This window comes from Myotis nattereri (assembly GCF_964212035.1).
Source record: "Myotis nattereri genome assembly, chromosome: 6".
In the NCBI taxonomy this organism is placed as follows: domain Eukaryota; kingdom Metazoa; phylum Chordata; class Mammalia; order Chiroptera; family Vespertilionidae; genus Myotis; species Myotis nattereri.
The window spans coordinates 10,409,746-10,434,296 of record NC_138081.1 but is presented as its reverse complement, the minus strand read 5'-3'; the positions used below and the strand labels follow the sequence as shown (position 1 = coordinate 10,434,296).

The 24,551-nt window shown below is 56.4% G+C and overlaps 1 protein-coding gene across 2 annotated transcripts in view; it reads left to right on the top strand.

Annotated features, from left to right (window-relative positions):
• The window catches only part of MDGA1 (MAM domain containing glycosylphosphatidylinositol anchor 1), a gene marked incomplete at its 5' end in the record, with an annotated part of 50,487 nt that extends 26,336 nt beyond the window's left edge, over window positions 1-24,151 (top strand). Inside the window, 15 exons of one of the 2 annotated variants that reach the window (XM_081094437.1) lie at window positions 3,818-3,992; window positions 5,706-5,902; window positions 6,904-7,036; window positions 7,291-7,560; window positions 9,528-9,857; window positions 13,047-13,343; window positions 13,905-14,192; window positions 15,769-15,920; window positions 16,522-16,699; window positions 16,956-16,979; window positions 17,945-18,097; window positions 18,809-18,943; window positions 22,692-22,822; window positions 23,028-23,136; window positions 23,824-24,151. In XM_081094437.1, coding sequence (XP_080950563.1) covers window positions 3,818-3,992; window positions 5,706-5,902; window positions 6,904-7,036; window positions 7,291-7,560; window positions 9,528-9,857; window positions 13,047-13,343; window positions 13,905-14,192; window positions 15,769-15,920; window positions 16,522-16,699; window positions 16,956-16,979; window positions 17,945-18,097; window positions 18,809-18,943; window positions 22,692-22,822; window positions 23,028-23,136; window positions 23,824-23,915 — 2,664 coding nt within the window. In that variant the 3' untranslated portion in view covers window positions 23,916-24,151. The remainder of the gene's footprint in view (window positions 1-3,817; window positions 3,993-5,705; window positions 5,903-6,903; window positions 7,037-7,290; window positions 7,561-9,527; window positions 9,858-13,046; window positions 13,344-13,904; window positions 14,193-15,768; window positions 15,921-16,521; window positions 16,700-16,955; window positions 16,980-17,944; window positions 18,098-18,808; window positions 18,944-22,691; window positions 22,823-23,027; window positions 23,137-23,823) is intronic. The other variant, XM_081094438.1, reaches the window with a different exon arrangement.
• Between the last annotated feature and the right edge of the window lie 400 nt (window positions 24,152-24,551).

Below are 24,551 nucleotides of genomic sequence, written 5' to 3'. Positions count from 1 at the left end.
AGAAGCCGAAGCAGGGGTTGGGGACTAGGGGCGATAGTGGCAAATACACAGAAGGCAGGAGATGGGGCTGGGGAAGCAGCTGGAAAATGAACTCTCTGGGGGAAGGGCTGGAGGCTGCGGGCTTACTCGCCTGGAAACATTGATGGCCAAGGGGAAACACTGAGGGTCAGGTATTCGGTGCCACTCCATCCCTCGTGTCTGTGAGCGGACACATCCTCAGGTGCAGCTTCAGCCCCGGTTAGAGGCCGTGTGCCATGCGCTAAGGTAGGTGCTTTCTCCAGTGTTTTCTCGTTGGCTCATCACAACCAGTGTTTTCCCTGCTACTTAGGCTCAACCCCTGGGCTCATATTTGGAGACTGAGGTTCAGGGAGGTTAGGTAAACTCCCCAGGCCACACAGCTCTGGTGAAGGCGGACGCAGAATTCGAATCCAGAACCCGTGTTCTCTGTAGCTTGGCACACTTCCTCCCAGGGCATCGGTCTTTGGATTGGGGACTCCAGGAATTACCAGCCACATTTAATACAATCTCTACTTTTGGAGGCGTCTGCTAGACAAGCCCTACACTCTGGAGATTGAAAGACTCAAAGCAATTAGAAAGCAACAGATGCTGAGACTCTGGAAATGCCAGGTGAATCTTGTCCCAGACCAACAGAATGATTCAGACAGGAAGCCGAGGCTGGTTATCGCCGAGAGCCACTGGGAGGAGGCAGGAGGCGGCGGGCTGGAGGGAGGATGCAATTTGCCGGTGAGCTGCTGTGACCTTTAAGAGGAGCAGAAGAGGTTTCGATTGGATCCTAGAAGGAGAGTGAAATGTGAAATCAAATGTCCTTTTTCAGGACAATTTTAGGAACAGGGATGGCTTTAGTAGGTTGGGCCTTGAGACGAGCAGATGGCCAAGGAAACCCCCAAGGACTTCGGGCCTGACGCTATGCCTGCTGCTTGCTCCTTCTCTGAGGTTTGTTTAGAGGCGAAAGCGGTGCTGCCAGCCTTCAGGCCGGTGTTGTGTCAGGTGTGACGATTAGGGATGGTTCTCCTGACGCCAGGGAGGCAGCTGGGCCATCTCTCCCTACGGCGCACTAGCCATCTGTGGGTGTCCCCTGTGTCTGAGTCATCTGTGGTTGTGGCTGTGTGTACAAGCCTTCATCTTTCCATTTCCATCTGAGGTTTCCTTGTTTTTCATGCTACCTAGGCTCAACCCCCTGGGCTCCTATTTGACTCTGTCCCATCTCATTCCCCACAGATAGCTGGACTCTAAGGCCTGTCTTTCTATGCCCTTGCATGGGCCTTCTCCTCTCTATTCCTCATTGCTCCTCTGAGTCAGAACTTCAGTCCTGTTCCTTGGTCCCCTGCAGTAGACTCTCACTGGCCTCCCATTCTCCCAAGTCTCCCCCTCCCATCCATTCCTGCACCCTGACCCCAATCCTCATCCTCCAGCCGGCTGCATCATATCATTGCCCTGCTCCAAAACCTTCGATGGCTCCCTGTTACCAACCAGACTCAGCTCAGGTTCCTGGAAGTAGAATTGAAGACCTCCCACAATCCGGCCCTCTCCTGCCTTTCCTGTCTCAGCTCCCACTGGCATCCTCCTCACACCCTGTGTTCCAGTCGAACTTGCCCAGTACACCCAGCCCATTCCTGCTTTAACCACTGCGGCTCACCTCTCCTGAAACGCCTTCAGTTCCCTTTTTCACTCGTTTCATTACAACCAATATTTATTGAGTCCCTGCCATGTGCCAAGCCCTGTCATGGGGCACAAGGACATAGCTACGGTCCTGTTGTCATGGAGCAGCTAGTCTCATAGGGGAGCAGCCCCATCTCATGGCCCCCTGTGTGGGGGACTGAGTGGGCGGGGCATTCTCCACTCCAAATGTCAAGAGAGGGAACCTCTGGGGCCAACATACAGAGGAATCCATAGCTATGGTAGTGAGCAGAAGCCGAAGAACCTGGTCCGTGGAGGGCCATGGGCCTCAGGGGTAGTAGGGTTCATGCACACGGAGGGGGCATGAGTTGAGGCCACAGGGCTGTCCATGGCTGGGGAGCTGGAGCTGGACTCTATTTAACGCTGGAAGCTCGACACGAGTGGCACCACCTATCACTGGAGTCCACAGCCCAGAGTCACAGCCGGGAGCGGACCCTCTGCTTCAGGATGTGGGTGCACACAGTCACCTAGGAGAGAGCGTGACCCTAAGCCTGTCGCTGTCTTGCGCTATCCAAGTGGTGAGGAAACCCTAAGCTGAGAAACAAACATAAAAACTGGTTGGAACCTGTGCACCCATGTATATTGGACATAGGCAGCCGTAAAGCTACACCACAGACAGGGAAGGATAAAGCAAACCACATCCCAAGCAGCATGGAAACAAACGCCATCTAGACAATCATGTTAAAACCGCACAAGCCAAGTACAAAAAGAAAACATATTTCCATGGCCTTGTTCTCTCTCCAAAGCACCCTGTGGTCTAAGTGCGGATTGCCTGAAACGGCCTGCGTCCTTCCCCAGGTTCTGTAAGCTCTAAGCCCATGAGGGTAGGGTTGGGTGTCGCGGGGATGAGAGTAGCAACGTTATGGCCTGCAGTGGCCCCTCCCTGCGTGAGAAGGTTGTCCTTTCACCGACTTCTCCCGGCCTTTTTGTTTTCATGACCTGTGGCCTGACCTAGTCACCAGGCTCAGGGCCCTGGCCCTGTCTCAGTAACAGGCAGTCCTCCTCAACTTTAGATGGAAACGTCCCTATCGCATCCTCTGATCCTTAGGACTTAGCTGAAACGGGTCCGTTTTTCTCGAACCTCTGCTACTTTCAACAGTAGCTCCAGTTTCTTGGGTGATCCTTGATAGTGTCCATCATCTAAGGCAGTGTCAATAATAGCCATTTATGGAGTGACTCATATATACCAGGCCCCACACCTCGCTGCTTTACATACTTTATTCCTGAACATCACAATGACCCTGCAAAGTGGGTGTTATGCTACATAATAGTTATGGTTATCTATTGCTACAGAACAAGTGCTCCAAAATGAGGGGCTTAAAACAGCGAACACTATTGTCTGACGGTTTCTGTGGGATAGGCAGGGTGGAGTGGCTGAGTTGGCTGGCGCTGGCTCAGGGCCTCTCATCGGCTGCAGTCATTTGAGGTCTGACTGGGGCTGGCACATCCCCTTCCAGGCCACTCCCAGGTGCTGCCCCGAGGCTTCCCGCCCTCCCTGTGGGCCTCTCCATAGGGTTGCTCATGACAGGACAGCTGGCTTTCCCCAGAGCGAGAAAGCCACCAAGATGGGAATCACAGTCTTTTATAACCCGATCTTGGAAGTGAGGTACCATCATCACTCCTGCCCTATTCTACTGGTCACACAGACCATCTGGTACTAAGTGTGAGGGGACTACAGAAAGGTGTGAATACCAGGAGGCAGGCAGTGTTCCAGGCCAGCATGGACACTGGCTACTACCTAGACCTCTTGCACAGATGAGAAATCTGAAGCCTTCCAGCACTAAGTATACATTAATTTAATACCCCCAGTCACCCCAGGAGGGTGCAATAGTCTCCACTTTACAATGAGTAAAGGGGCAGGAGAGGCTGGGTAACGTGCCCACAAGTCCATGCTCCAAGCACTGCACATACTGCCTTCTTTAAAGCCTTAGCCTTCTGACCCCGGATTCCCCAGGCTCTTGGCTGACATGTCCTACCTTGCCTGCGCATTCCCACAAGTCTGTTTGGGTTGGTTTCCTAGGCCACGTAAGCTTGTGAAGGGGAGACACATTGCAGGGTTCAGCCTGGAGGCCCCCCACCCTCACTGCGGGGTCTGAATCTGCTCTCCCTGCCTGCCCAGGTGCGGTGGACCAAGACTGCGGGGAGCGCGTCCGACAAGTTCCAGGAGACATCCGTGTTCAATGAGACTCTGCGCATCGAGCGCATCGCGCGCACGCAGGGCGGACGCTACTACTGCAAAGCCGAGAACGGCGTGGGCGTGCCCGCCATCAAGTCCATCCGCGTGGACGTGCAGTGTGAGTTGGCGCCCTTCCTGGCTGTCCTGGCCCCTCCCTGTCCGTCCTGGCTTCGGGAGACCCCTGGGGCTCAGGCTGGGAAGGAGGAGTGGGGGTGGAGTGCCATAGAGAACCGACACCTCCGTGGAGGACAGTAGACACTTCCTCTCGTCCATGCTGGAGAGGGAAATCGCTGCTGCTTCCCTGCGGTTCCTCCGATGTGTACTATCCTATGCCACTCACACTTTCCCGTCCCTAATCCCTTCCGAATCTCGCAACATCCCTGCCAGAGGGCAAGACAGGTTGGATTATACCCATTCCACAGATGAAGAAACGGAGGTAGCAAGGGCTCATGACTTGTTCAGGGGCATAGGTCTCTTCATTATGGTCCAGTGCCCTTCCCACATACCTCATGCCTCTGCTTTTGTCCCAGGGCAGCTCTGAAACTTCCTTACCCCATCACGTGCAGGGGCAAGCACCCGTCAGTCCTTGCTGCTTGAATGGGAGGCAGTCCCTACCTGCCCCATGGATATTCCCTTAATCCCAAGAGGCTAGCTCCCTGCTTGCCACCCGCCTCTGTGCCTATCCAGGCTGACCCAGGTACCCAGCACCTGTGGGTACAATCTTAATGTCTACAATGAACTTACCCATTAAAGACACCTCACACTCCCCCAGTGGAGCCCCATAGAGTGGTGAGCAATGGAACCCCAGGTCCTCCCTTCTGTCCCCCATCAGCCACCCAGGGGCCTGCCAAACTCTGGGACTGAGGGTCATTTCTCGAGTTATTGGTGCTGGAAGGGGCTGGCAGGCATGCCCTGGACTTCATCACTGCCCTACCTCTGCCCGTGGCCTTGGTAATGATCTTTATCTCAGTGGACCGTGGAAGGAGGACAGAATGTTGGGCTGTTGGAATATCCACTGAAGGATGTGTGCATGTGGAATGATGGTGCCTTTGGTTCACAATCCTGGTTGCACATTAGAATCCCTGGGGTGGGGGGGCGGGGATCCTTTTAAAAAATACTGATGTCTGGGTCCTGCTTTCAGAGATTCTGATGTAGTTGACTGGGGGTGGGGCGCTGACATTGGGGTTTTTTTTTTTTTTAAATTGAGGATTAACCTACATGCGATAGAGTGCACTAGTCACAAATGTACAACTTAATGAATTCTTACATGTGTATGTGCCTGTGCAAACACCACCAGTTCAGGAGAACCTCCAGGACCTAGAAAGTTCCCTCATACCCCCTGCTGTCAGTAATCTTCTTAGAAGCAATCACTCTTCTGATTTCTGACACCGTTAATGAGCTCTTCCAGGCATCGGTATTAAAAAGGAAATCTCCATGTGATTCTATTGTGCAAACAGGGCCGAGAACCGCCAATCTGGTCCAATTTACTCCTGAGGAAACTGGCAGGGAGGGGTTTAGGCAGGTCTCACTACAAATTAATAGCTAGCCTGGGATTTGAACCAGGGTTTCCTCACTTCCAGGCTGCATCTGCTTTCTCTATGCTGGGAGGGTGAAGATAGACAACCCTGTGCTGGTCCCTGGGGAGGGAGGGACAGCTGGGGAGTCATCAAGTCCAGCCCCCTGATCCTAAAGGTTGGTCAAGCTTTCAGGGCTGGGAGCGCATCTGGAAGCACCGTGAGGGTGGACAACTTTCCCCGAGGGCTGTCAGGAGCCCAAGCCCCCCACCTAGGGGTCACCCAGTCCTGACTCCCCTGGGGCTGTGCCCTTGCAGACCTGGATGAGCCGGTGCTGACGGTGCACCAGACAGTGAGCGACGTCCGGGGCAACTTCTACCAGGAGAAGACGGTGTTCCTGCGCTGCACCGTCAACTCCAACCCGCCGGCCCGCTTTATCTGGAAGCGCGGCTCCGACACCCTGTCCCACAGCCAGGACAACGGCGTGGACATCTATGAGCCCCTCTACACCCAGGTCAGGATGGGCAGTAGCTGGCCTGGTCTCCTCGTGGCTCACCCTGCACTTCCTCCTGCACCCAACCAGGAAGGGGACACAGGGGCGGAGGCCTTGCCGTCTGCAGGTCTTGGGACTGCCCTGGCTGAAGCAGCATGTTCTGACATCAGACACTCTGGGGCAGATGAGACGGGACGAAAAGCTCAGGGAACAGTGATGGGGACAGGAGCGTCCTCAGGGCGACAAGTCCTTCTGGAACATTGCCAGTTAGGAAAGACACCCCCTAGAGCAGCGGTTCTCAACCTGTGGGTCGCGACCCCTTTGGGGGTCGAACAACCCTTTCACAGAAGTCACCTAAGACCATCGGAAAACACATATATAATTACATGTTGTTTTTGTGATTAATCACTATGCTTTAATTATGTTCAATTTGTAACAATGAAATTGGGGGTCACCACAACATGAGGAACTGTACTAAAGGGTTGCGGCATTAGGAAGGTTGAGAACCGCTGCCCTAGAGGGAGGCGAGTCACCCCTGCCCGCTGCTGGCTGTCAGAGTATTGGAACCCCCTGGGCAGACGCAGCAGGAGTTGGGGGCAGAGAGATGACTCCACTTCCCATAGGCCCCCTAGGGTCCCAAGAAATGGTGATGAAGCATTCCTACCAGGGAGGGCTTTCAAAGGCGGCTTTTGGCGGTGGCTGCCGGAGTGCCACATGTGGCCTTGGCCTGTGGGATTAGCTCCATATTCGTGAGAGCAGGGTTCCCTCCCTACCCCTCCATTTCCCAAAGTGGAGAAACTGAGGCCGGGTCCTGGCCAGTGTGCACCAGGGCAGTCTCAGACCCAGAGAAACCCAAGGTTTGGGGAGTGCAGCATCCCCCCCAGACTCAGGCTCCCTGGGGATAAATGATGTGGAGATGGGGGAAGATAGGCATTTACTTCAGCCCCTGGTGCTGGACAATGTGTGAGGGACCCCTGGAGACCCGAGCAGACCCCTCACACCAGTGGTCCACTGCTGCCCAGGGGGAGACCAAGGTCCTGAAGCTGAAGAACCTTCGGCCCCAGGATTACGCCAGCTACACCTGCCAGGTGTCTGTTCGCAACGTGTGTGGCATCCCGGACAAGGCCATCACTTTCCGCCTCACCAACACCACGGGTACAGGCACTCCCCCGCCCATACCCTTGCCCACCTGAGCTGACTGCCCACCCAGGAGACAGTGCCCCACCCCATACAGGACTCTAGGCACATCACCACCAGTGCATCCCTGCTCCCCTCTGCCTGCTCCCTGCCTTCTCCCCTTTCTTTCTTCTCCCCATCCTTCCCCAACCCCATGGTTTTCCTAGCTCCTATATCCCCACATTCAGCCCTGCCTCCCACCCCCCTAAGACCCCACCTCCTTGTCCTCTCAGCACCACCAGCCCTGAAGCTGTCTGTGAATGAAACGCTGGTGGTGAACCCTGGGGAGAATGTGACGGTGCAGTGTCTGCTGACAGGCGGCGATCCCCTACCCCAGCTGCAGTGGTCCCATGGGCCGGGCCCGCTGCCCTTGGGGGCTCTGGCCCAGGGTGGCATCCTCAGCATCCCTTCAGTGCAGGCCCTGGACTCTGGCTACTACAACTGCACAGCCACCAACAATGTGGGCAACCCCGCCAAGAAGACCGTCAACCTGCTGGTGCGATGTACGTGGCTCCAGGGGCGGGGGGGGGGGGGGACTCAGAGGCAGACAGGGTCCCTGTCTTCCAGGAATGACCGATGAAGTGGGAGAGGGGCCTGCCTGCTTCCTCTTGGTAGGTGATATATGCTGAGAAGGCATGTTCCAGGCACTTTTATTTCCCTGCAGATGGCAGGATTAAATTTTGTGTAAAGTTTTATTTACAATTTACAATCCTACATTTCCAAATATAAACTCAACAATCCAAGAGGTAAGGAGGACTGGTATTGAGTACCTACATTTTTTTTTTTTTAAGATTGGGAAACAGGTTGCAAAAAGCTAAGTATGGACTTCCACTCTTCAGGAGAAATTTCCTGGCTTTCTTTTTGTACACTGGTTTCCACATGATTCACTGAGCTAAAGTGAAAGTAACACATTTCCACATACCTCATGTGTAAATATTTGCTAGCAAAGCATTTCAGTGAGTCTGAAGATAATTATTAAATGTAAAAATGATACAAAACTTGGAGTATGATCTAAAGAAGTACAAACATGTTCCTTACTAAACCTCAGCCTCAGTAGTTAGCATTAGCTGCTTGATATGATCTTGACTTTGCTACTCTGCTTCAAGGGGAAAACTTTAAATTCTTCTTGTGTAGCTTTAGGTTATTTGTTTATTTTATGTTTTTTAAAAGACACAGCTGTTACCAGCTCTTTAGCACTTAAAAGTAAAACATAGCATCTGCCAAATTTGACTCCGAGTCTTCTGAAGAAACAAACACTTTTTGTTGTTGATCTTTCACCGACCACTCTCTGACTCTCCTCATAAGAAGTTAACCCTCTGTTACTTTTTACTTAATCAGAGCAAGAAAGAAAGCAGCAAGACTGTGACTGTCTGATGACTGTTTTCTGCTTTGATGGTACTTTTCCCATCAGAAGATTCTTCTTCTCCACCTGTGTTCATTTGGCCTTTAAAACCTGAGTTGATGAGGTCTCAGTTTACATCCAATACTTACGGTCACTTCTTTTTTAAAAAATATATTTGTATTGATTTCAGAGAGGAAGGGAGAGGGGGAGAGAGAGAGAAACATCAATGATCGAGCCCACAACCCAGGTGTATTCTCTGAGTGAGAATCAAACAATGACTTCCTGGCCAGGCTCTTATGGTCACTTCCTTGGGGACATACAGCTTGCTTTGTCCAACCCAGCAAAGGATACCAGTGGCTGTGGTATCAGTGTCCTGTCCAATTAGCATCCAATATTAAGAGTCATGTCTAACTCTTGCATCACATCAAGCAATATTTAGATTTTAAAAGAGGTCAGACCCTTTACTTTGTAAACTCTGAGCTTTAATGTAACTGCATGCAAAATTATTGTATTGGGCTCTTACTATAACAATCACAGTAACTTGCTGAAAAGAGTTCAATAGCACCAAAGAGTAAAATGTACAGATTAAAATTTCCCCTCCGTTCCCCTCAGTCCCACTGTCTATAGAACCACTGTTGCATTCTGTTGCATCCTTACAGAATTTGTATTTCGTTCATTCAAGGTTTAACACAATACAAATAAAGTAGCGTAGTGGTTACGAGCACAGGCTCGGAATTAAACTCTCTGAGCATCGGTTCGCTCCTTGTAAAACAGGGACGATAAAGTGCCTCCCTCACAGACCGGGGGATGAGTTAAATGAGTCAACCTGTGTAAAGTGCGTGGAACAGTGCCTCTCACCAAGTGTGTGTTCAGTAACAGTGACTCTAATGATCACTAAACCCACTTCTCTGCAGCGAGCTTTTTTAAACTCTTAAAAACACACTTGAATAAGTAGAACAATTTCCAAGCAAAAGGATGGTTTCTGGTGGCGGTGGCGGTGGTGGGAGGGTGTAGCTCCCAACCTGCAGGAGGGCAGCTGTGAGGGGAGGAGCTGGGTCTGGGCAGGGGTGGGACATGACCCTGGCTTTGGGCCAGCCCCAGCCAACCTGCCTCCCCACCCACCTGCAGCCATGAAGAACGCCACATTCCAGATCACCCCAGACGTGATCAAAGAAAGTGAGAACATACAGCTGGGCCAGGACCTGAAGCTCTCGTGCCACGTGGATGCGGTGCCCCAGGAGAAGGTGACCTATCAGTGGTTCAAGAACGGCAAGCCGGCGCGCATGTCCAAGCGGCTGCTGGTGACCCGAAACGACCCTGAGTTGCCTGCGGTCACAAGCAGCCTAGAGCTCATTGACCTGCACTTCAGCGACTATGGCACCTACCTGTGTGTGGCTTCCTTCCCAGGAGCACCTGTACCTGACCTGAGCGTTGAAGTCAACATCTCCTCTGAGACAGGTGGGCGGCTGGAGGGGCAGCGGGGAGGTGTGAGGGAGCTGGAGAGGCCCACAGAGGGGAGAGGGGCAGGGGGTGGGGGGGCAGCAGCTTGGGAAAGGGAGGCCAGCGTGGAAAGACTCCGTTTGTTCATGTCATACACATTTATCAAGCACCTATTCTATGCCAGGCACCGTGGTAGGTGCTGGGTAGAGTGGTGGGCAAAATAGACTCTGCCCTCATTGAACTAACTAAGTAGGAAGGCAAACGTCTTTCAGATAGTCTCACAGATGAATACGCCACGGCAAACTGTGATGCCTGAGACAGGAAAGAGTTCGCTGAGATAAAATCTTTGGTCTGCGATCTGAGGAGGGAGGGGTGGGATTTTACGAGGCAGAGGAGAGCAAGGGAGGGTGGAAGAGAAAGGCAGGTCAAGGAATCAGCAAATAAGGGCACTGAGGCGGGGCAGGGTGGGGGCCGTTTGGAAAACTGAAGCAGGACAGCGAGGCTGGGGGGATGGGGTATGAGAGCACAGGCCAGCCGGGGCCAGGTTATGCAGGGGATCTGGGTCTCTGTTCCAATAACAATAAATAACAATAATGACATAATAATGGCTAGCGTTTATGGAGTACTTCCTATGTGTTCTAATGATTTTCATATTTATCTTATTCGCCTTCATGATTTACCTTATGGGATAGATCATTTAACTTCAGTTTTTAGAGACGAAGAAACAGGCTCAGAGGGTTTAAGAAGCTTACCTAAGACGTGCTGGCTGGGGGGCTCCGTTGTTTGGCCTGTTGTCCCGTCCACCAAAGGGTTAAGGATTCAATTCCTGGTCAGGGCACACACTTAGGTTGCTGGTCTGATCCCTGGTCAGTGCATATACGGGAGCTAACCGATAGTTGTTTCTCTCTCACATCGATGTTTCTCTCTCCCTTCTTCTCTATAAACATATCCTCGGATGAGGACTAAAAAAAATTTATAAAAAAAAAACTTACCTAAGGCAGCATAAGGTAACACGGCAGTCAGTGGTGGAGCTGAGATTTGAACCCAGACCATCTGCCTTCAGAGCCTGAAGGGTCTACCCTTTGAGAATGACAGGAGCTGGAGGGGATGGCTCTGGAGGGGGTTTCTGGAATCTCGTTTCCAGTCCGCAGCACATTGCACCGAGCAGCTGGCTGACTCGGCGAAGCCTCTTTCACTCCCTGGGTCCCAGTTTCTCCTCTGTGAGACATCGGACGAGATAGCCTTGGTGGCCCTTCCTTCTTGACATCCGCACAGGGGGCGGGGTCAGGAAAGGCTTCTGAGCGGGCCTTTATGAATGGGCCAGGCCTCCACAGATTCCGCAAACTTATTTCACCAATCATTGTGTGCCGGCCCTGGGTGGGGAGCTGGGGACCCAGACACAAACGCCACAGCCCGTCTCAGAGCCCGCTGCCCAGCTGGGAGAGGCATCTGTTGGGGTAAAACAGGAATTGGAAGGGCAAACCTTAGAAAGGCAGCTAAAGGCAGGGTCTGCAGAGCATCCTGGGGACATGCGAGAAGGAGTCCCAGGCGGCCAGGGAGGAGCCATGCTCCATGTGAACATTGCTGGGGGGGAGCGGGGGAGGGCAAGCCCAAGAGAGGAGGGATGGGGAACCCCCATGGGGTATGAGACTTGGCTTGTCAGGGAGTATATTCCTTACAAGTGGGTCCCACAGCTGGGACACAGTAAAGGAGAGGGGAGATGAGGCTGGGGTGGCAAAGGCCAGAGCACAAGGGCCTCCCTTACAGAGCCAAGGAGTCTGAGCTTTAACCTGAGGGCAGTGCAGCCTCAAAGGGGGAGGGACTGTGGGGTGAAGAAGTGTTGGGGCTGGGATGTTTTATAAATGGAAACCAGTGGAGCACAGGGCCATTTTTTCCCTTTGGTTCATAAGCCTAATTAAGGCATGGAAGCTTATTATTATTATTTTTTTAATCCTCACCCGAGGCTATGTTTTTTCACTGACTTTAGAGAGAGAAGAAGGGAGAGGGAGAGAGAGAAACATTGATTGGTTGTCTCCTGTATGCACCCCTACAGGGGATTGAGCCAGAAACCTGGGTATGTGCTCTCACTGGGAATTGAAGGAGACCTTTTGGGACAATCCTCCAACCAGCTGAGCCACCCAGCCAGGGCAAGGCATGGAAGCTTTTTAAGGGCCTGTGGAAACGGTTTAGACCTGGAAAAATAAATTAATTGGCGCCAAAATACAAAGGGAAAGCTGCAAAATTAAAGCCAGTAAATGTATAAATGTTTATAGAGTATAAATTATGCTAACTAGATAACTGGATCTCAGCATGCCTTGTAGAGTTATTTGCAATTTACATTTAATGTAGGACATTTTAATTCGTTTGATGTGATGCAGGATGGGACCCATGGAACCCTTTAAAAGACCCTCCATTTGGGCATTATGCTGGGTTGGATTAGGTTTGGCTGTGAATAACAGGAAAACTCTTAATAAAAGTGGCTCGAATAAGTTAGTGGTGTATTTCTTTCTTCAAGCAAAAGTGAGCAGTCCAGGCTGGAATAGCGGCTCTGCTGCACCAAGTCCCCGGGGCCCCACAAACCGTCCTGTCTTGCTGTTCCGTTTTCCTTAGCACGTGCCTCCCGCCTCCTCCATGGTGGCAGCTCCAGCTGCAGCCTCCAGCCTGCATTCCAGCAGGCAGACAGGAGGAGAAGCATGGCAGGACTTCTCTTTGTTAGAGACACTTGCCTTCCGTCACATCCCGCTGGCCAGAATGTAGGCTCATGGTAGCCACAGGCAGGCTGGGAGATACAGTGTTCATTCTGGCCCTGGTCCTGCTATAACCCAGATGTTGGGGCTACAGACTAGCAATCTGTGGTAACACTCCAGAAAGAAGGTGGTGGCTTTAACTAGAGCAGGAGCAGCGGCCAGGAGAGGGGAGATTGAGGGAGGAGATGTTGCTAGAATTGTTTAAAAGGTGGAATCCCCACACGGAGTGATGGTGGGGTAAGGAATAAGCCGGGACGATTTAGCTTTTTCTGAGTTGGGAGAGACTCAGTAGAGACAGGGAGATGGGAGGATTTGTGGAGGTGAGTATTGCTGGGGAGTAACTGAGATCTGGGGGACCGTGGGATGGGGAAGGGAGGGTCGCACCTAGGGAGAGGGAAGCAGAAGCCCCAGAGCGGAGGCCACGGGGTACCTGCCTCTAACCCGCCCCTCCACCCTCCAGTGCCTCCCACCATCAGCGTGCCCAAAGGCAGGGCCATCGTGACCGTGCGCGAGGGCTCGCCTGCCGAGCTGCAGTGCGAGGTGCGGGGCAAGCCGCGGCCGCCCGTGCTCTGGTCCCGCGTGGACAAGGAGGCTGCTCTGCTGCCCTCGGGGCTGCCCGTGGAGGAGACCCCGGACGGGAAGCTGCGGCTGGAGCGCGTGAGCCGCGACATGAGTGGGACCTACCGCTGCCAGACGGCTCGCTACAATGGCTTCAACGTGCGCCCCCGCGAGGCCCAGGTGCAGCTGAACGTGCAGTGTGAGTCCCACTGTCCCACGGGTCCCTCCCGAGCTGTCCCTCCTGTTCTCGCCAGGCCTGTCCCCTCTTTACCCCTCCACCCACCCAGTCCCCCAACGCCTCCACCTACTCTGCTACCCCTAAACCCTCCACACCTGGACACATTTTTACAAATAGGAAACCAAGTGACAGAGAGCTTACGTCCCCAGAGGGAGTTCTCACAGCTCATCAGAGGGGGGGCGGGGCTGGGATGTGAGCCCAGGCCATCCGGCTCCAGGGACCAGGCTCCGAACCCCGGCCTGACGCTGCTCCTCACTGCATGGGGATGAGGGGCCATGTGAGGCATGAACAGCACCTCAGTGCGGGACGCGTGGCGGGAAGGAACGGCCAGGAGGGCGTGGGCATCTGCAGGCGGGGAGATACGAGCGTGGTTATTGCATAAGTGTGTAGCGAACGTGTGTCCGCCCGAGACCCTCCCCGGCTGCGGGCCCGGGAGTAGGGGCGAGTGCCGCGCCTTCCCCAGGGGCCGCCCCTCGGCCCCACCTCGGTCGCGCTGACCGCGGCCCCCGCCTCCACCCCCAGTCCCGCCGGAGGTGGAGCCCAGCTCCCAAGACGTGCGCCAGGCCCTGGGCCGGCCCGTGCTCCTGCGCTGCTCGCTCCTCCGAGGCAGCCCCCAGCGCATCGCCTCGGCCGTGTGGCGCTTCAAAGGGCAGCTGCTGCCTCCGCCGCCCGCCGCCGCCCCCGTCGCCGGCGAGGCCTCCGACCACTCCGAGCTGCGCCTCGACGCCGTCACCCGCGACAGCAGCGGCAGCTACGAGTGCAGCGTCTCCAACGACGTGGGCTCGGCGGCCTGCCTCTTCCAGGTCTCCGGTGAGCGCCCCGCAGGTCCCGCCCCCGCGGGCCCGCCGCATCCCTGCCTCCCTGCACCTCGCCTGGGCCCCGCCTTTCCAAGACCCGCCCCTGCCCGGCCTAGGCCCCGCCCCCTCCCCCCCGAATCCAGCAGGACCTCCTCCTACAGGCCTGCCCCCAACTCACGCCCACGCTTGGGCGGGGCCTTCCCCTTTCAGACCCCGCCCATGCCTGTTGGGAGCCCCGCCTGCTTCAGCTCAGCGCCGGCCTTGGACCCTGACAGCCCCGCCCTTTCAGGCCCCGCCCCCTTCAGACCCTCCGTGGCCACGCCCACCCCACCCCACCCAGCGGGCCCCAGGTCCCGGCCCTAGGCTCCGCCTACATAGGACATAGACCCCACCCCTTCCAACCTCGTCCAGGCTCCGCTCCCCTTTCCAGTTGTGTCCTGTCCGAAGAAGGTGCGTCCAGCCCCGCCCACCCCCGATTTAGACCCACCCATCGGGCCCTGCCCCTGCCCTCTCCCTTCTCCCCCCCAACAGCTCAGGCTTCAGGGTTCAAGCCCCCCTTCTTCGTCCTTGGTCCCACAGAGGGAGGTTGGGCTGGAGTGGGGGTGGGGAACCTACTCCCTTCCTGACTGCAGGCCCAAAGCGAGGGCCTGAGCTGTAGCTAAGGGGGAGAAGCCGCCCCTCACGGTGTCCCTAGAACCTCGTGAGTGGTGGAGGCAGCCCGCTCACCCTTCCTGAGCGACCACCCCAGCGTTCCCGGCCCCTGGGAGCCCAGACATCCCTCTCAGCCCCACCTCCTCGTCTCCATTCCTGGGTGGGCTGACCACCGGGGTGCTGACGGGAGTGGGAGGGTCAGAGAGGGGTGGAGGTCTTGGTGAGGGGCCAGGGGAACCCAAAGGGCCTGGCACGGTTGCCCACCCTGTCTCTCTCCTCCGCTGGGGAGAACTGATTCCCTGTCAGAGCTGGGAGCAGTGCGGTGAACCCCAGGAAGCCTGTCCCCCCTCCCACCGCACTCCCAGCTCTCCCAGCAGCCCAGACTGGCTGGGTGCCCCTGTAGCTCTTGTTTGGATCCCCTCACGCAATGACAGGGGGCTGACACCGCAGGCCACTGGCCACTTCCCCAGCTCCCCAGCCCCCCAGCCAGAGGCCCCTGTGACATTTCCCACCTCCTCCCCTCTCCCCTGTTCTCCCACACTTTCCCTGTCTCCCCACCGTTTGCCTGTCTCTCTCCTGTGTCTTCTCTTCCTTCTACCTCCATGCCTTGGCCCTTCTCTTCCCATTTTTCCCTGCAATCCTCTTCCCTGTGCCTTCTCTAATCGCTGCTCTGTCTTTATCTTGGCCTTGCCACTGCATTCTCACCAACTCTTGGAAAATTCAATCTCCCTTTTCTCCATCTCCCACCTTCCCTCCGACCCACCCTCATCCTCCCCAAACCCCTTTCCCCTCATCTCGTCTCCTCACAATATTCTCTTTCTCTCCCCATCTCATCTCTCTGTCCCACCCTGTCCTGTCTCCCCCTCCCATGCCTCCTCCCTTTTCTCTCCCCATTCCCCACCCTCCATGGCCCCATGCCCCCCTCCCCGCCCTCTTAGCCAAAGCCTACAGCCCGGAGTTTTACTTCGACACCCCCAACCCCACCCGCAGCCACAAGCTGTCCAAGAACTACTCCTACGTGCTGCAGTGGACCCAGAGGGAACCTGACGCCGTCGACCCCGTGCTCAACTACAGGCTCAGTGTCCGCCAGGTGGGCCAAGGGGTTGGGGCCCCCCTGGGGTCAGCTGACCCTGAGGTGCTCATGGAGCCCGGGAGAGGGGGTGGAGATGGGGCTGGGCCACACCGACCCTTCTTACAGACAAGCCTTCAGTGCCAGGGAGGAAGTGTTCTGCACACAGCAGCGGAGCTGGAGGTGCTGGGGACTGACCCCCCACTCTGCACCCACACTCTGGGCACAGCCTTGAGACCTGGGCAGGGGTCCATGGAAGGGGAGGGGGCAGAGCCAGGTCTGCTCACGAAACTCAGACTTTATTCTTACATCAGAAGCTTACGGTAAAATTACAACATTCTACCTCATAGGATCATTTTGAGGATTAGGTAAGGTATTTAGTGCCTCACACACATTAAAGTGTTCAATATGTGTTGCTATTATTGGTTATTAAGCCGGCCCTGGGAGGTAGGCTTGAAGGGTGAGTGCCCCGTTCCCCAGATGAGGGATCTGAGGGCCTGGCTTCCTAGTCCTTTGCTCTTTCTACTCCTTGACCCTGACCCCCAAAGTCACACCAGGGCCTGGGCTGGTGCTCTGGTGGCGGACACGGCCTGCCTAGCATGGGAACTCCCTGTACCTGCAGTTGAACCAGCACAGCGCCATGGTGAAGGCCATCCCCGTGAGGCGTGTGGAGAAGGGGCAGCTGCTGGAGTACATGCTGACCGACCTCCGCGTGCCCCACAGCTACGAGGTCCGCCTCACGCCCTACACCACCTATGGGGCCGGTGACATGGCCTCCCGCATCATCCACTACACAGAGCGTAGGTGGTGGTGGTGGGAGTGGGAAGGGCGGGTCCATCTGGTGTCCAGGGGATCCCCTCCCCCCTTCCCACACGGTCCCTGAGCGTGGGTCCCACCACTGTGCTGTGTCCTGCTCTGTCACTGAGGCCAGGCCCCTCTGGCTCCCAGTCCTGGTCCCGGGGACCCTGCCCCTGGTCCAAAGCTCGGGCCCCTCTGCACAGCCCCTCTGCACAGCCCCTCTCGGTTCTGACTTGGCTATCTTGCTTGCTTTCTCAGCTATCAACTCTCCCAGTCTGTCAGGTGAGACACTCCCACCCACTTTTCCTTCTTAGGGACACAAAAGCACCCCTGGTGGGAGGAAGGGACCCGAAGAAATACTCGGAGAGAACATGGGATGGAGGCCAGCGGCTGGAAGGAGAAGCAGAAGGGAGCAGGGCTGGGCTTGAACATGTTTGCATCCAGGATTTATTCTGGGTCTTAAAGGAGAGGGACAGGGGTGGGGCTGGGGAACACCTCTAACTCAGGACCTTCCTCCTCACTGTCCCCAAAAGAAAGTCCAGACTCACCCGTGTCCCCTGTTCTCTGGAGCAGGTGTCCTTCACCTGAGATCCATGGACCCCCAAAGGATCTGTGTACAGAATTTAGGGGCATCTGTGGATCCGGAGCCTGGACGGGCGCACACTCCTTTATTTTCCCCAACTTCTAGCGGAAATGTAACGTCTCCTTCGATGGGGAATGTAGGCAGCCAAGCACAGTAGTGTGGTCGCTACCTGGGACTGTCCCCAGAAGTCTGAGGTTTGCACATCAATCACCTCAAGTTGCAGCGCTCTCTCCATATCAGTTACATCCAGTAGCCTTTCAAAACCACGGTAGTTACTAGACGGAACACCAGATCTCCTGATTTAATTAGACAATGAAGAAGCCCACTTACTGTAACACAAGTTTGTTTAGAAACATGTGACAACTCTCAGTATAACTTATTTCCTGTGCAACCCTTTGTATTTCACTTTGTGCATCTCAAAGTGTTACTCCGAGATGGGGTCCTTGGACTGCACTAGCTGCCAGGAGGTCTGTGGTGCACAACAGGCGAAGGAGTCCTGATCTGGGCACAGTTAGCCAGGGGCCCTGTTGCCTGGTTTCTCAAGCCTCGGGATCCTGGGCCCACTGCTGGGGAGCTCCCGGGGGTGGCAGGGAGGCAGAGCCGGACCAGAAGACCCCCGGAGGCCAACCCTCTGTGTCTCACCCCCACTCCCCGCCCCGTGCAGACAACACCTGCCACTTCGAGGATGAGAAGATCTGTGGCTACACCCAGGACCTGACAGACAACTTTGACTGGACTCGGCAGAACGCCCTAACCCAGAACCCCAAGCGCTCTCCCAATACCGGTCCCCCCACTGACGTCAGCGGCACCCCTGAGGGTGAGGACATGGCCTATTGCTAGGAATGAGGACTGCATCAGGGGTCTGGCCTCTGGGAGCCCAGTCTAATGGGGGAGACACAGCCCTGCCCTCAGGGGGCCCCAGTCTGGGGGGGGGGGAGACAGCCCTGTCCTCAGGGGGCCCCAGTCTGAGGGGGGACCCAGCCCTGTCCTTAGGGAGCCCCAGTCCGAGGGGGGACCCAGCCCTGTCCTGAGGGAGCTCCCATCTGAGTGGGGACACAGCCCTGTCCTGAGGGGGCCCCCGTCTGAGGGAAACACAGCCTGTCCGCATGGAGGATCAGGAAGAAGAGCCTCAGCAAGGCTAAGGACTCGTTCAGGCTGGCCTAGACCAACTGTGGACAAACTACGGCCCACGGGCCGGATCCGGCCCGTTTGAAATGAATAAAACTAAAAAAAAAAAAAACGGTACCCTTTTATGTAATGATGTTTACTTTGAATTTATATTAGTTCACACAAACACTCCATCCATGCTTTTGTTCCGGCCCTCCGGTCCAGTTTAAGAACCCATTGTGGCCCTCGAGTCAAAAAGTTTGCCCACCCCTGGCCTAGACCCTGTGCTGAGCTGGGAGGGCGGGTGGGCTGGGCAAGGCCCCTGGTGTCCGTAGCTGAGACCGTGGCAGAGAAGGAATCGGGAGGTGAGGGGTCTGGGTGGGGTGAAGAGGAGGCTCTTGGCATCTCCCCTCCCCGACAGGCTACTACATGTTCATTGAGACTTCGAGGCCCCGGGAGCTGGGGGACCGGGCGCGGTTGGTGAGTCCCCTGTACAACGCCAGCGCCAAGTTCTACTGCGTCTCCTTCTTCTACCACATGTACGGGAAGCACATCGGTGAGTCAGGAGACCAGGAGTCTGCCCCTGCGTGTTGGGGCTGGGGGCGGAGAGGGGGTCCCCAGGAGGCTAGGAACTGCCACATGGGGCCTGGCTTTCCCAATGTGCATGAATCCCAGATCCTTGGAGGGTGGTGGGCAGAATCTGTGCAAATGGGGGTCCAGAGCCAGCTCGTGTGGGGTTTGGAGATGCTCAGGCTGCCAGAGTCTGGGGGGAAATGGCTCCAGCAGGATGAGGTGGGGTCACGAGGGGACGGAGAAAACAGCTAAGAGGTCGCTTGTACCAAGTGTCTGCCAGGTGCCACGTGACATCCCGGGTGCTCTGCCTCTGTGGTCTCATCGTCCCTCACAACCACCCGGGGAGGGAGGCGCCTGCGAGGTTAAGCATCCACACAGCAGCCCAAACCTGCCTGACTCCCTCAGACCCCAAACACAGAGCTGGGAGGGTGCTGCTTTGTGAGCCCTGAGAGGAAGTCCTGATGTGGGTGTGACCTGAGAGTCCCTTAGGGAGCGGTGGCACCGGCAGGAGCGGCACATGAACCGCTGAGCTCGTCTGCGCAGCTTGGCCGCAGAGCGCGGCTCTGTGCCGGCCCAGGAGCTGCAGGGACCGCATGGACTCGCTCCCCGTTCTCTCGGCACCACAGTCAGGTCAGAGAGACAGACACCGAGCAGCTCGCCGCGCCAGATGCGGTTTAGTGGCCACTGTGGCACGTGTCCGCAGCAGAAGGACAGGGGCCAAGGCCGCTGGTGCTGGGGGCCGACTCGCGCCTGGTTATAGAAGACTGAGGAATTGACAACGTAAAGAATTTCATGTGTTTGCTTGTTTCCTTACTTCTGGGAGCGGTGACATATTCTCTATGGGTCAAAAGGCACAAACGGTGCATGATGAGGGTCCCTGCATCCCAGTCCTCCTGCCCCCTGTAGCCCCACCCCAAAGGCAATCATTGTCCTAGATTTTTGGGGAAATTCCTGGGGATACTTTATGCATATAGAAGCAGTACACATCTACCCCCATCCCCTAACCCCCAGTTTTACACTGTCTGAGCCTTGTGTTCCCTCTGAACTGTGCGTTGCAGTGGCCATGCCTCGCCAGGCCACAGGACACTTCGTTGTTCTCCAAGGCTGCCCAGTAGAGGAGAGACTTTAAGCGAGTGTAGACCTAAAGGCTCACCATGGAGGAGTCTGCACAGCCCGCGTAACGGGTCAGGCTGAACGGGTGAACTGGAATGGGGTGGGGCGGAGGGTCCTCGTACCCTGGGCCCCAGACCATCCGCACAGACCAGTTCGCCCCTGGCTGGCTCTGGGCTTTGTGGGAAGCCTCCTCTGGGGTAGGTGCGGGGGCACTGACCAGGGCTGCTCTGCCCGGCCCTGTTTCCATTTGCTTCCCAGCTCGAGTAACCAATGAAACCAACTCTGCTTTGCCCAAGTCTTTCCCAGTTTTATAGTGAAAATCCCACATCCCAGGCAAACTCAGAGAGTTGGTCATTTTATCCCCAACTCAGGAGGGGCCTGGGACCCAGCTGCCAAGAGGAGGAGCATGCTGGGTGCAGTGGGCCCCGGGAAACCAGGCCTTGGGAGCCAGGATGTCAGGTGTGTGGGCTCCAGAACTTGTCCGTGTTCCCCAGGGCATGGAACGAGCTGTCAGGGGAAGCCTCTGGGGGCAGATTTGATTCTAGCTGAAAGGAGCCTGTAAGCGTCAGATGTGCCCAGCAAGAGGGGTCTGTCCTGTCCCTGGACAGGAAGACTGTCCGCGGGGGTGCTATGGAGGGGACCCCTGTCCATCCATGCGACTCTCCGGCTCTGTCCCCTCCCCTCCATCTCCCCCAGGCCTCCCATACCTGACTGGACCCTGCCTGCTTCTCTGGCCTCATTTTCTCCTGCTCTTCCTCTGGTGACCACGTGGGCTGAGCACACGGGTCTCCTTGCATTTCTTTAAATATTCAAGGCAGGTTCCTCCTGCCTTAGAAGCCTTTGCTTATGATGTCCCTCTGGCCTGGAACCTTCTTCCTGTCCTCTCATGCAGGCTTCCTCAGAGAGGTCCCTGGCAGCCCCTGAATTATTTTCTGTCCAGTGCTTGTCACCAAGAGAGCGCGCCCGGCAGGGTCCTTGTCTTACTCACGGACATATCTCTGGTGCCTAGAATAGTGCCTGGAACATCGTGGTGCTCGATTAGTTGAGTGAATGATAAGCCCCGAGGTAACTGGAATCCTGAGCTCACATGGACACCCTCTTTCATTCCTGATGACAGTTGTGAAAAATTCTCACATGTAATTCTTGAGAACCAATAGCAATTGGATGCAGACTTTCCCTCAAGGAGTCGCAGGAAAGAGAAGATGGGACTCCCCACAACTGCCATGCCCCTGCGGAGAGCGGGCGGGGCCTGGGGGCTGCAGCTGATGGGGGGCTCAGGGAAGGGGGCAGAAATTCAATTTTTGTTTGAACAGTGAAAAGTAGGGTTCCCCTATCAGTGTCCTTGGGACAGGGTGGTGCAGGAGGAAGAAAAGGTATGAATGAGGCTGGACCCCAAGTGGGGTAGGAACAGGGGGAGATCTCCAGGAAGGGGGAGAGAAAGAGGTCCCTTCGGGGCTGGTGGGGAGCCCGGAAGGCACTGGGGCTTGAGCCTGCTGGAGTCAGTGTGGCACCCCCTGGCCACTGGGTGCTGGTGGCAGCCCTCTCGTGGCCCCATCTGCTGGCGAGGGTCCCCTGCCCAGGCCTGTATCTGCTGCTGGGGAAAGGGGCATTTCTTGCTGTCCCGGTCCCTCCTTTGCCCTCCTCCCCCCTCTACCTGGCAGCTCAGGCACCAGCTGTCCCCAGACCTTGTGTTTCGAGGGCTCTTTTTGGTCCAAGCCAAGTCCTTTCATCTCAGCAGGTAACATTTGGTGGCTCTCCCCCACAGGGGGTCTGTCTGTCTGGTGTCACAGATGGTGTGGCTTTGTCTGTGGGCAGCTATGCCAGCCACCCTGCACCGCCTGCGTCCATTCCTCTTCCCTCTGAGCTGGGTCTTTTATGTCACTGGGGGCTCGGGGTAGGCTGGGAGAGCCGGGGAGGGGCGCCCCATGGCCTGGGTGTTCTTAGCTAATCCATGGCCCTCCCCTGTCCCCCAGCGCCTCCAGAACTCCAGGCCTGCGGCTGTGGGCAGATGGACTCAGTACCCACAGATTGTGCCTCCAAAACTTTATGTTCACTCTTCACCACAGCTGTGTGGCATAACTATTAGTCTCTCTTTCCACCAACTCATTGCCTTTATCTTAGCACGATTACTATTAGAGAAATCGTGGATTCGAAGGGTTAGCTTTATTCACCTCTTAAAACATATAAAAGTATTAAAATTGTAGTTGGTTGCTGTACCTCCAGAAATCATCCCACGTATCGTGGGTGTGCGTTGTGTGTGTTGGAATCCTGCTGTGAGCGCAGACGTGGACCCATCATCCTGGGACCAGTTCCCTGTCGAGAGGGCGGAGGGGTGTGTGTGTGTGTGTGTGTGTGTGTGTGTGTGTGTGTCTGTCGGGGGTGGCGGGTTAGCTGATCGGGAAGGAAGGGGAGAAATGAAAGAAAATTTGCAGGTTGCCCTGATGAACGGCACTCTTTCTTTCCTGTTATCCCCGCCACCCCGGCTGGGAGAACGGAAACCGAACCAGTCTGTGACGGGAGAAAGGCCCGTCCGACAGGGGCCGTGCTGCGGGCAGTGGTGGGGGCGAAGGGTGCCCTTGTCCAGACCTCACTGGCCCCCCTCTTCATGCCCACCGCAGGCTCCCTCAACCTCCTGGTCCGGTCTCGGAACAAAGGAGCCCTGGACACGCACGCGTGGTCCCTCAGTGGCAATAAGGGCAACGTGTGGCAGCAGGCCCACGTGCCCATCAACCCCAGCGGGCCCTTCCAGGTGAGTCTGCCGGCCCAAGCCCCTCTCAGGCACTCCCAGCCCCTGGACGGGTGCTCTGGGCGGAATCACTTCGGAAGGCCCGTGTTGTTCCTGGGAGTCCTGGGAGCTGATGCGGAAAGCAGCAGGGTGTGGGGATGGGGGGGCGGGCAGTCTGTCTTGCAGAACCTCCCTAACCTCTGCTCCCTGCTCTCTGACCCCACCCCAGATTATTTTTGAGGGGGTTCGAGGCTCAGGCTACCTGGGAGATATCGCCATAGACGATGTCACACTGAAGAAGGGAGAGTGTCCCCGGAAGCAGATAGATCCCAATAAAGGTGATGATTGAAAGGGGGATGAGTCTGGGGGAGGCTTTGGGGGTGGGCACCTGTGTCAGGGGGAGGAGAGGCTGGGTGACAGCTGTGTGTGTCAGTGACGAGGTGCACACGCAGGCTCCAGCCGGGCTCAGGCTGTGGGGTGTGTGGGACAGTTAGACCAGACCCTGCCCTCCTGTGAGTGCTTGGCTGTCTTCGTACCACAGCGCCTCCTGTGCTATCTTCATGTATCTGTGTGCGTGGATCCAGATGTGAGCGTGTGCTCCCCCCGGGGGCCAGATGTTTGCAATCATAACAGCTCAGGTTTACTGAGCAATCACTATGTACCAGGCAAGATACAAAAACCTGTACAGGCATGAGCTCATTCAGTCCTCAAAGCAGTCCTCTGGGGTGGCTCTTAGTATTAGACTCATTTTACAGATGAGAAAACGGAGCCCCACTGAGGTCCAGTGAACGTCCATGTCTTAGCCACACAGCCAGGACCCGGACCCCCGCAGGCTGAGTTAACTCCCGCACCACACACCTCAAGTCCGTGCTGCTGTGTGTCTATGTGCATGAGGGCCATGTCTGCTTCAGGCCCCCAGAGAGAGGGGGAAAGTAACAGGCCCTCCCACAGCCACCCGCCTGCCTGCGGCTCCCTGGTCCTCCGGGCTGACCGGCGCCTGGCTGTCTCCCTCTCTCCTGTCGCAGTGGTGGTGATGCCCGGCAGTGGAGCGCCCCACCGGCCCCGCCCACAGCTCTGGGGGCCCGTGGCCATCTTCCTCTTGGCGCTGCAGAGATGATGAGAGCTGCGCGGCCCCCCACCCCGCCCCTGGCACACCAAAGTGTCTGCATCGTACCAAAGACTGACCTCTGCCAGCCGGGGTGCCCGGGGCAGGGGCGGCCCACAGGGAGGGGCCTCCGTTGGCTGCGAGGATGAGCAGAGAACAAGGACAGCGGCCCCACGGAGGCCCTGCAGACGCGCACACTCACGCCCACGCTCACACAGAGATATATTAAAGCACAAGTTTCTATCCGACCTGCCAGCCGGCACCTTCTTTACCGCAGAGACGGGGGCGCACTGAACGGTGTCTGCCGCCCCAGGGACCTCGGCGCCACGCGGCCTTGTCCTGGCTGCACCTGCGGTGTGTCTGCCCTCGCCCGTCTCTAACTTCAGGCTGAGCTCCAACCCATGGCTTTACCAGGAAGGGAGCCGGCACAGGAGCCCTGCCTTGCCCGGACTCTGGGACTCCCTGGGAGGGGGGAGGCTGGGGTCAGTTAAAGGGGACGGGGTGCGGTGGGGAGACTTTGTGAGCTCTGTGAATGCCCAGTGCAGAGGACAAGGAAGATGAGACCCTGCTGCTTGCAACTCTGTTCCCCGGGCAAGGGCCAGAAGGTGGAGACCCCAGGTCCCCCAGATCCCCTGACCTGATTCCTGG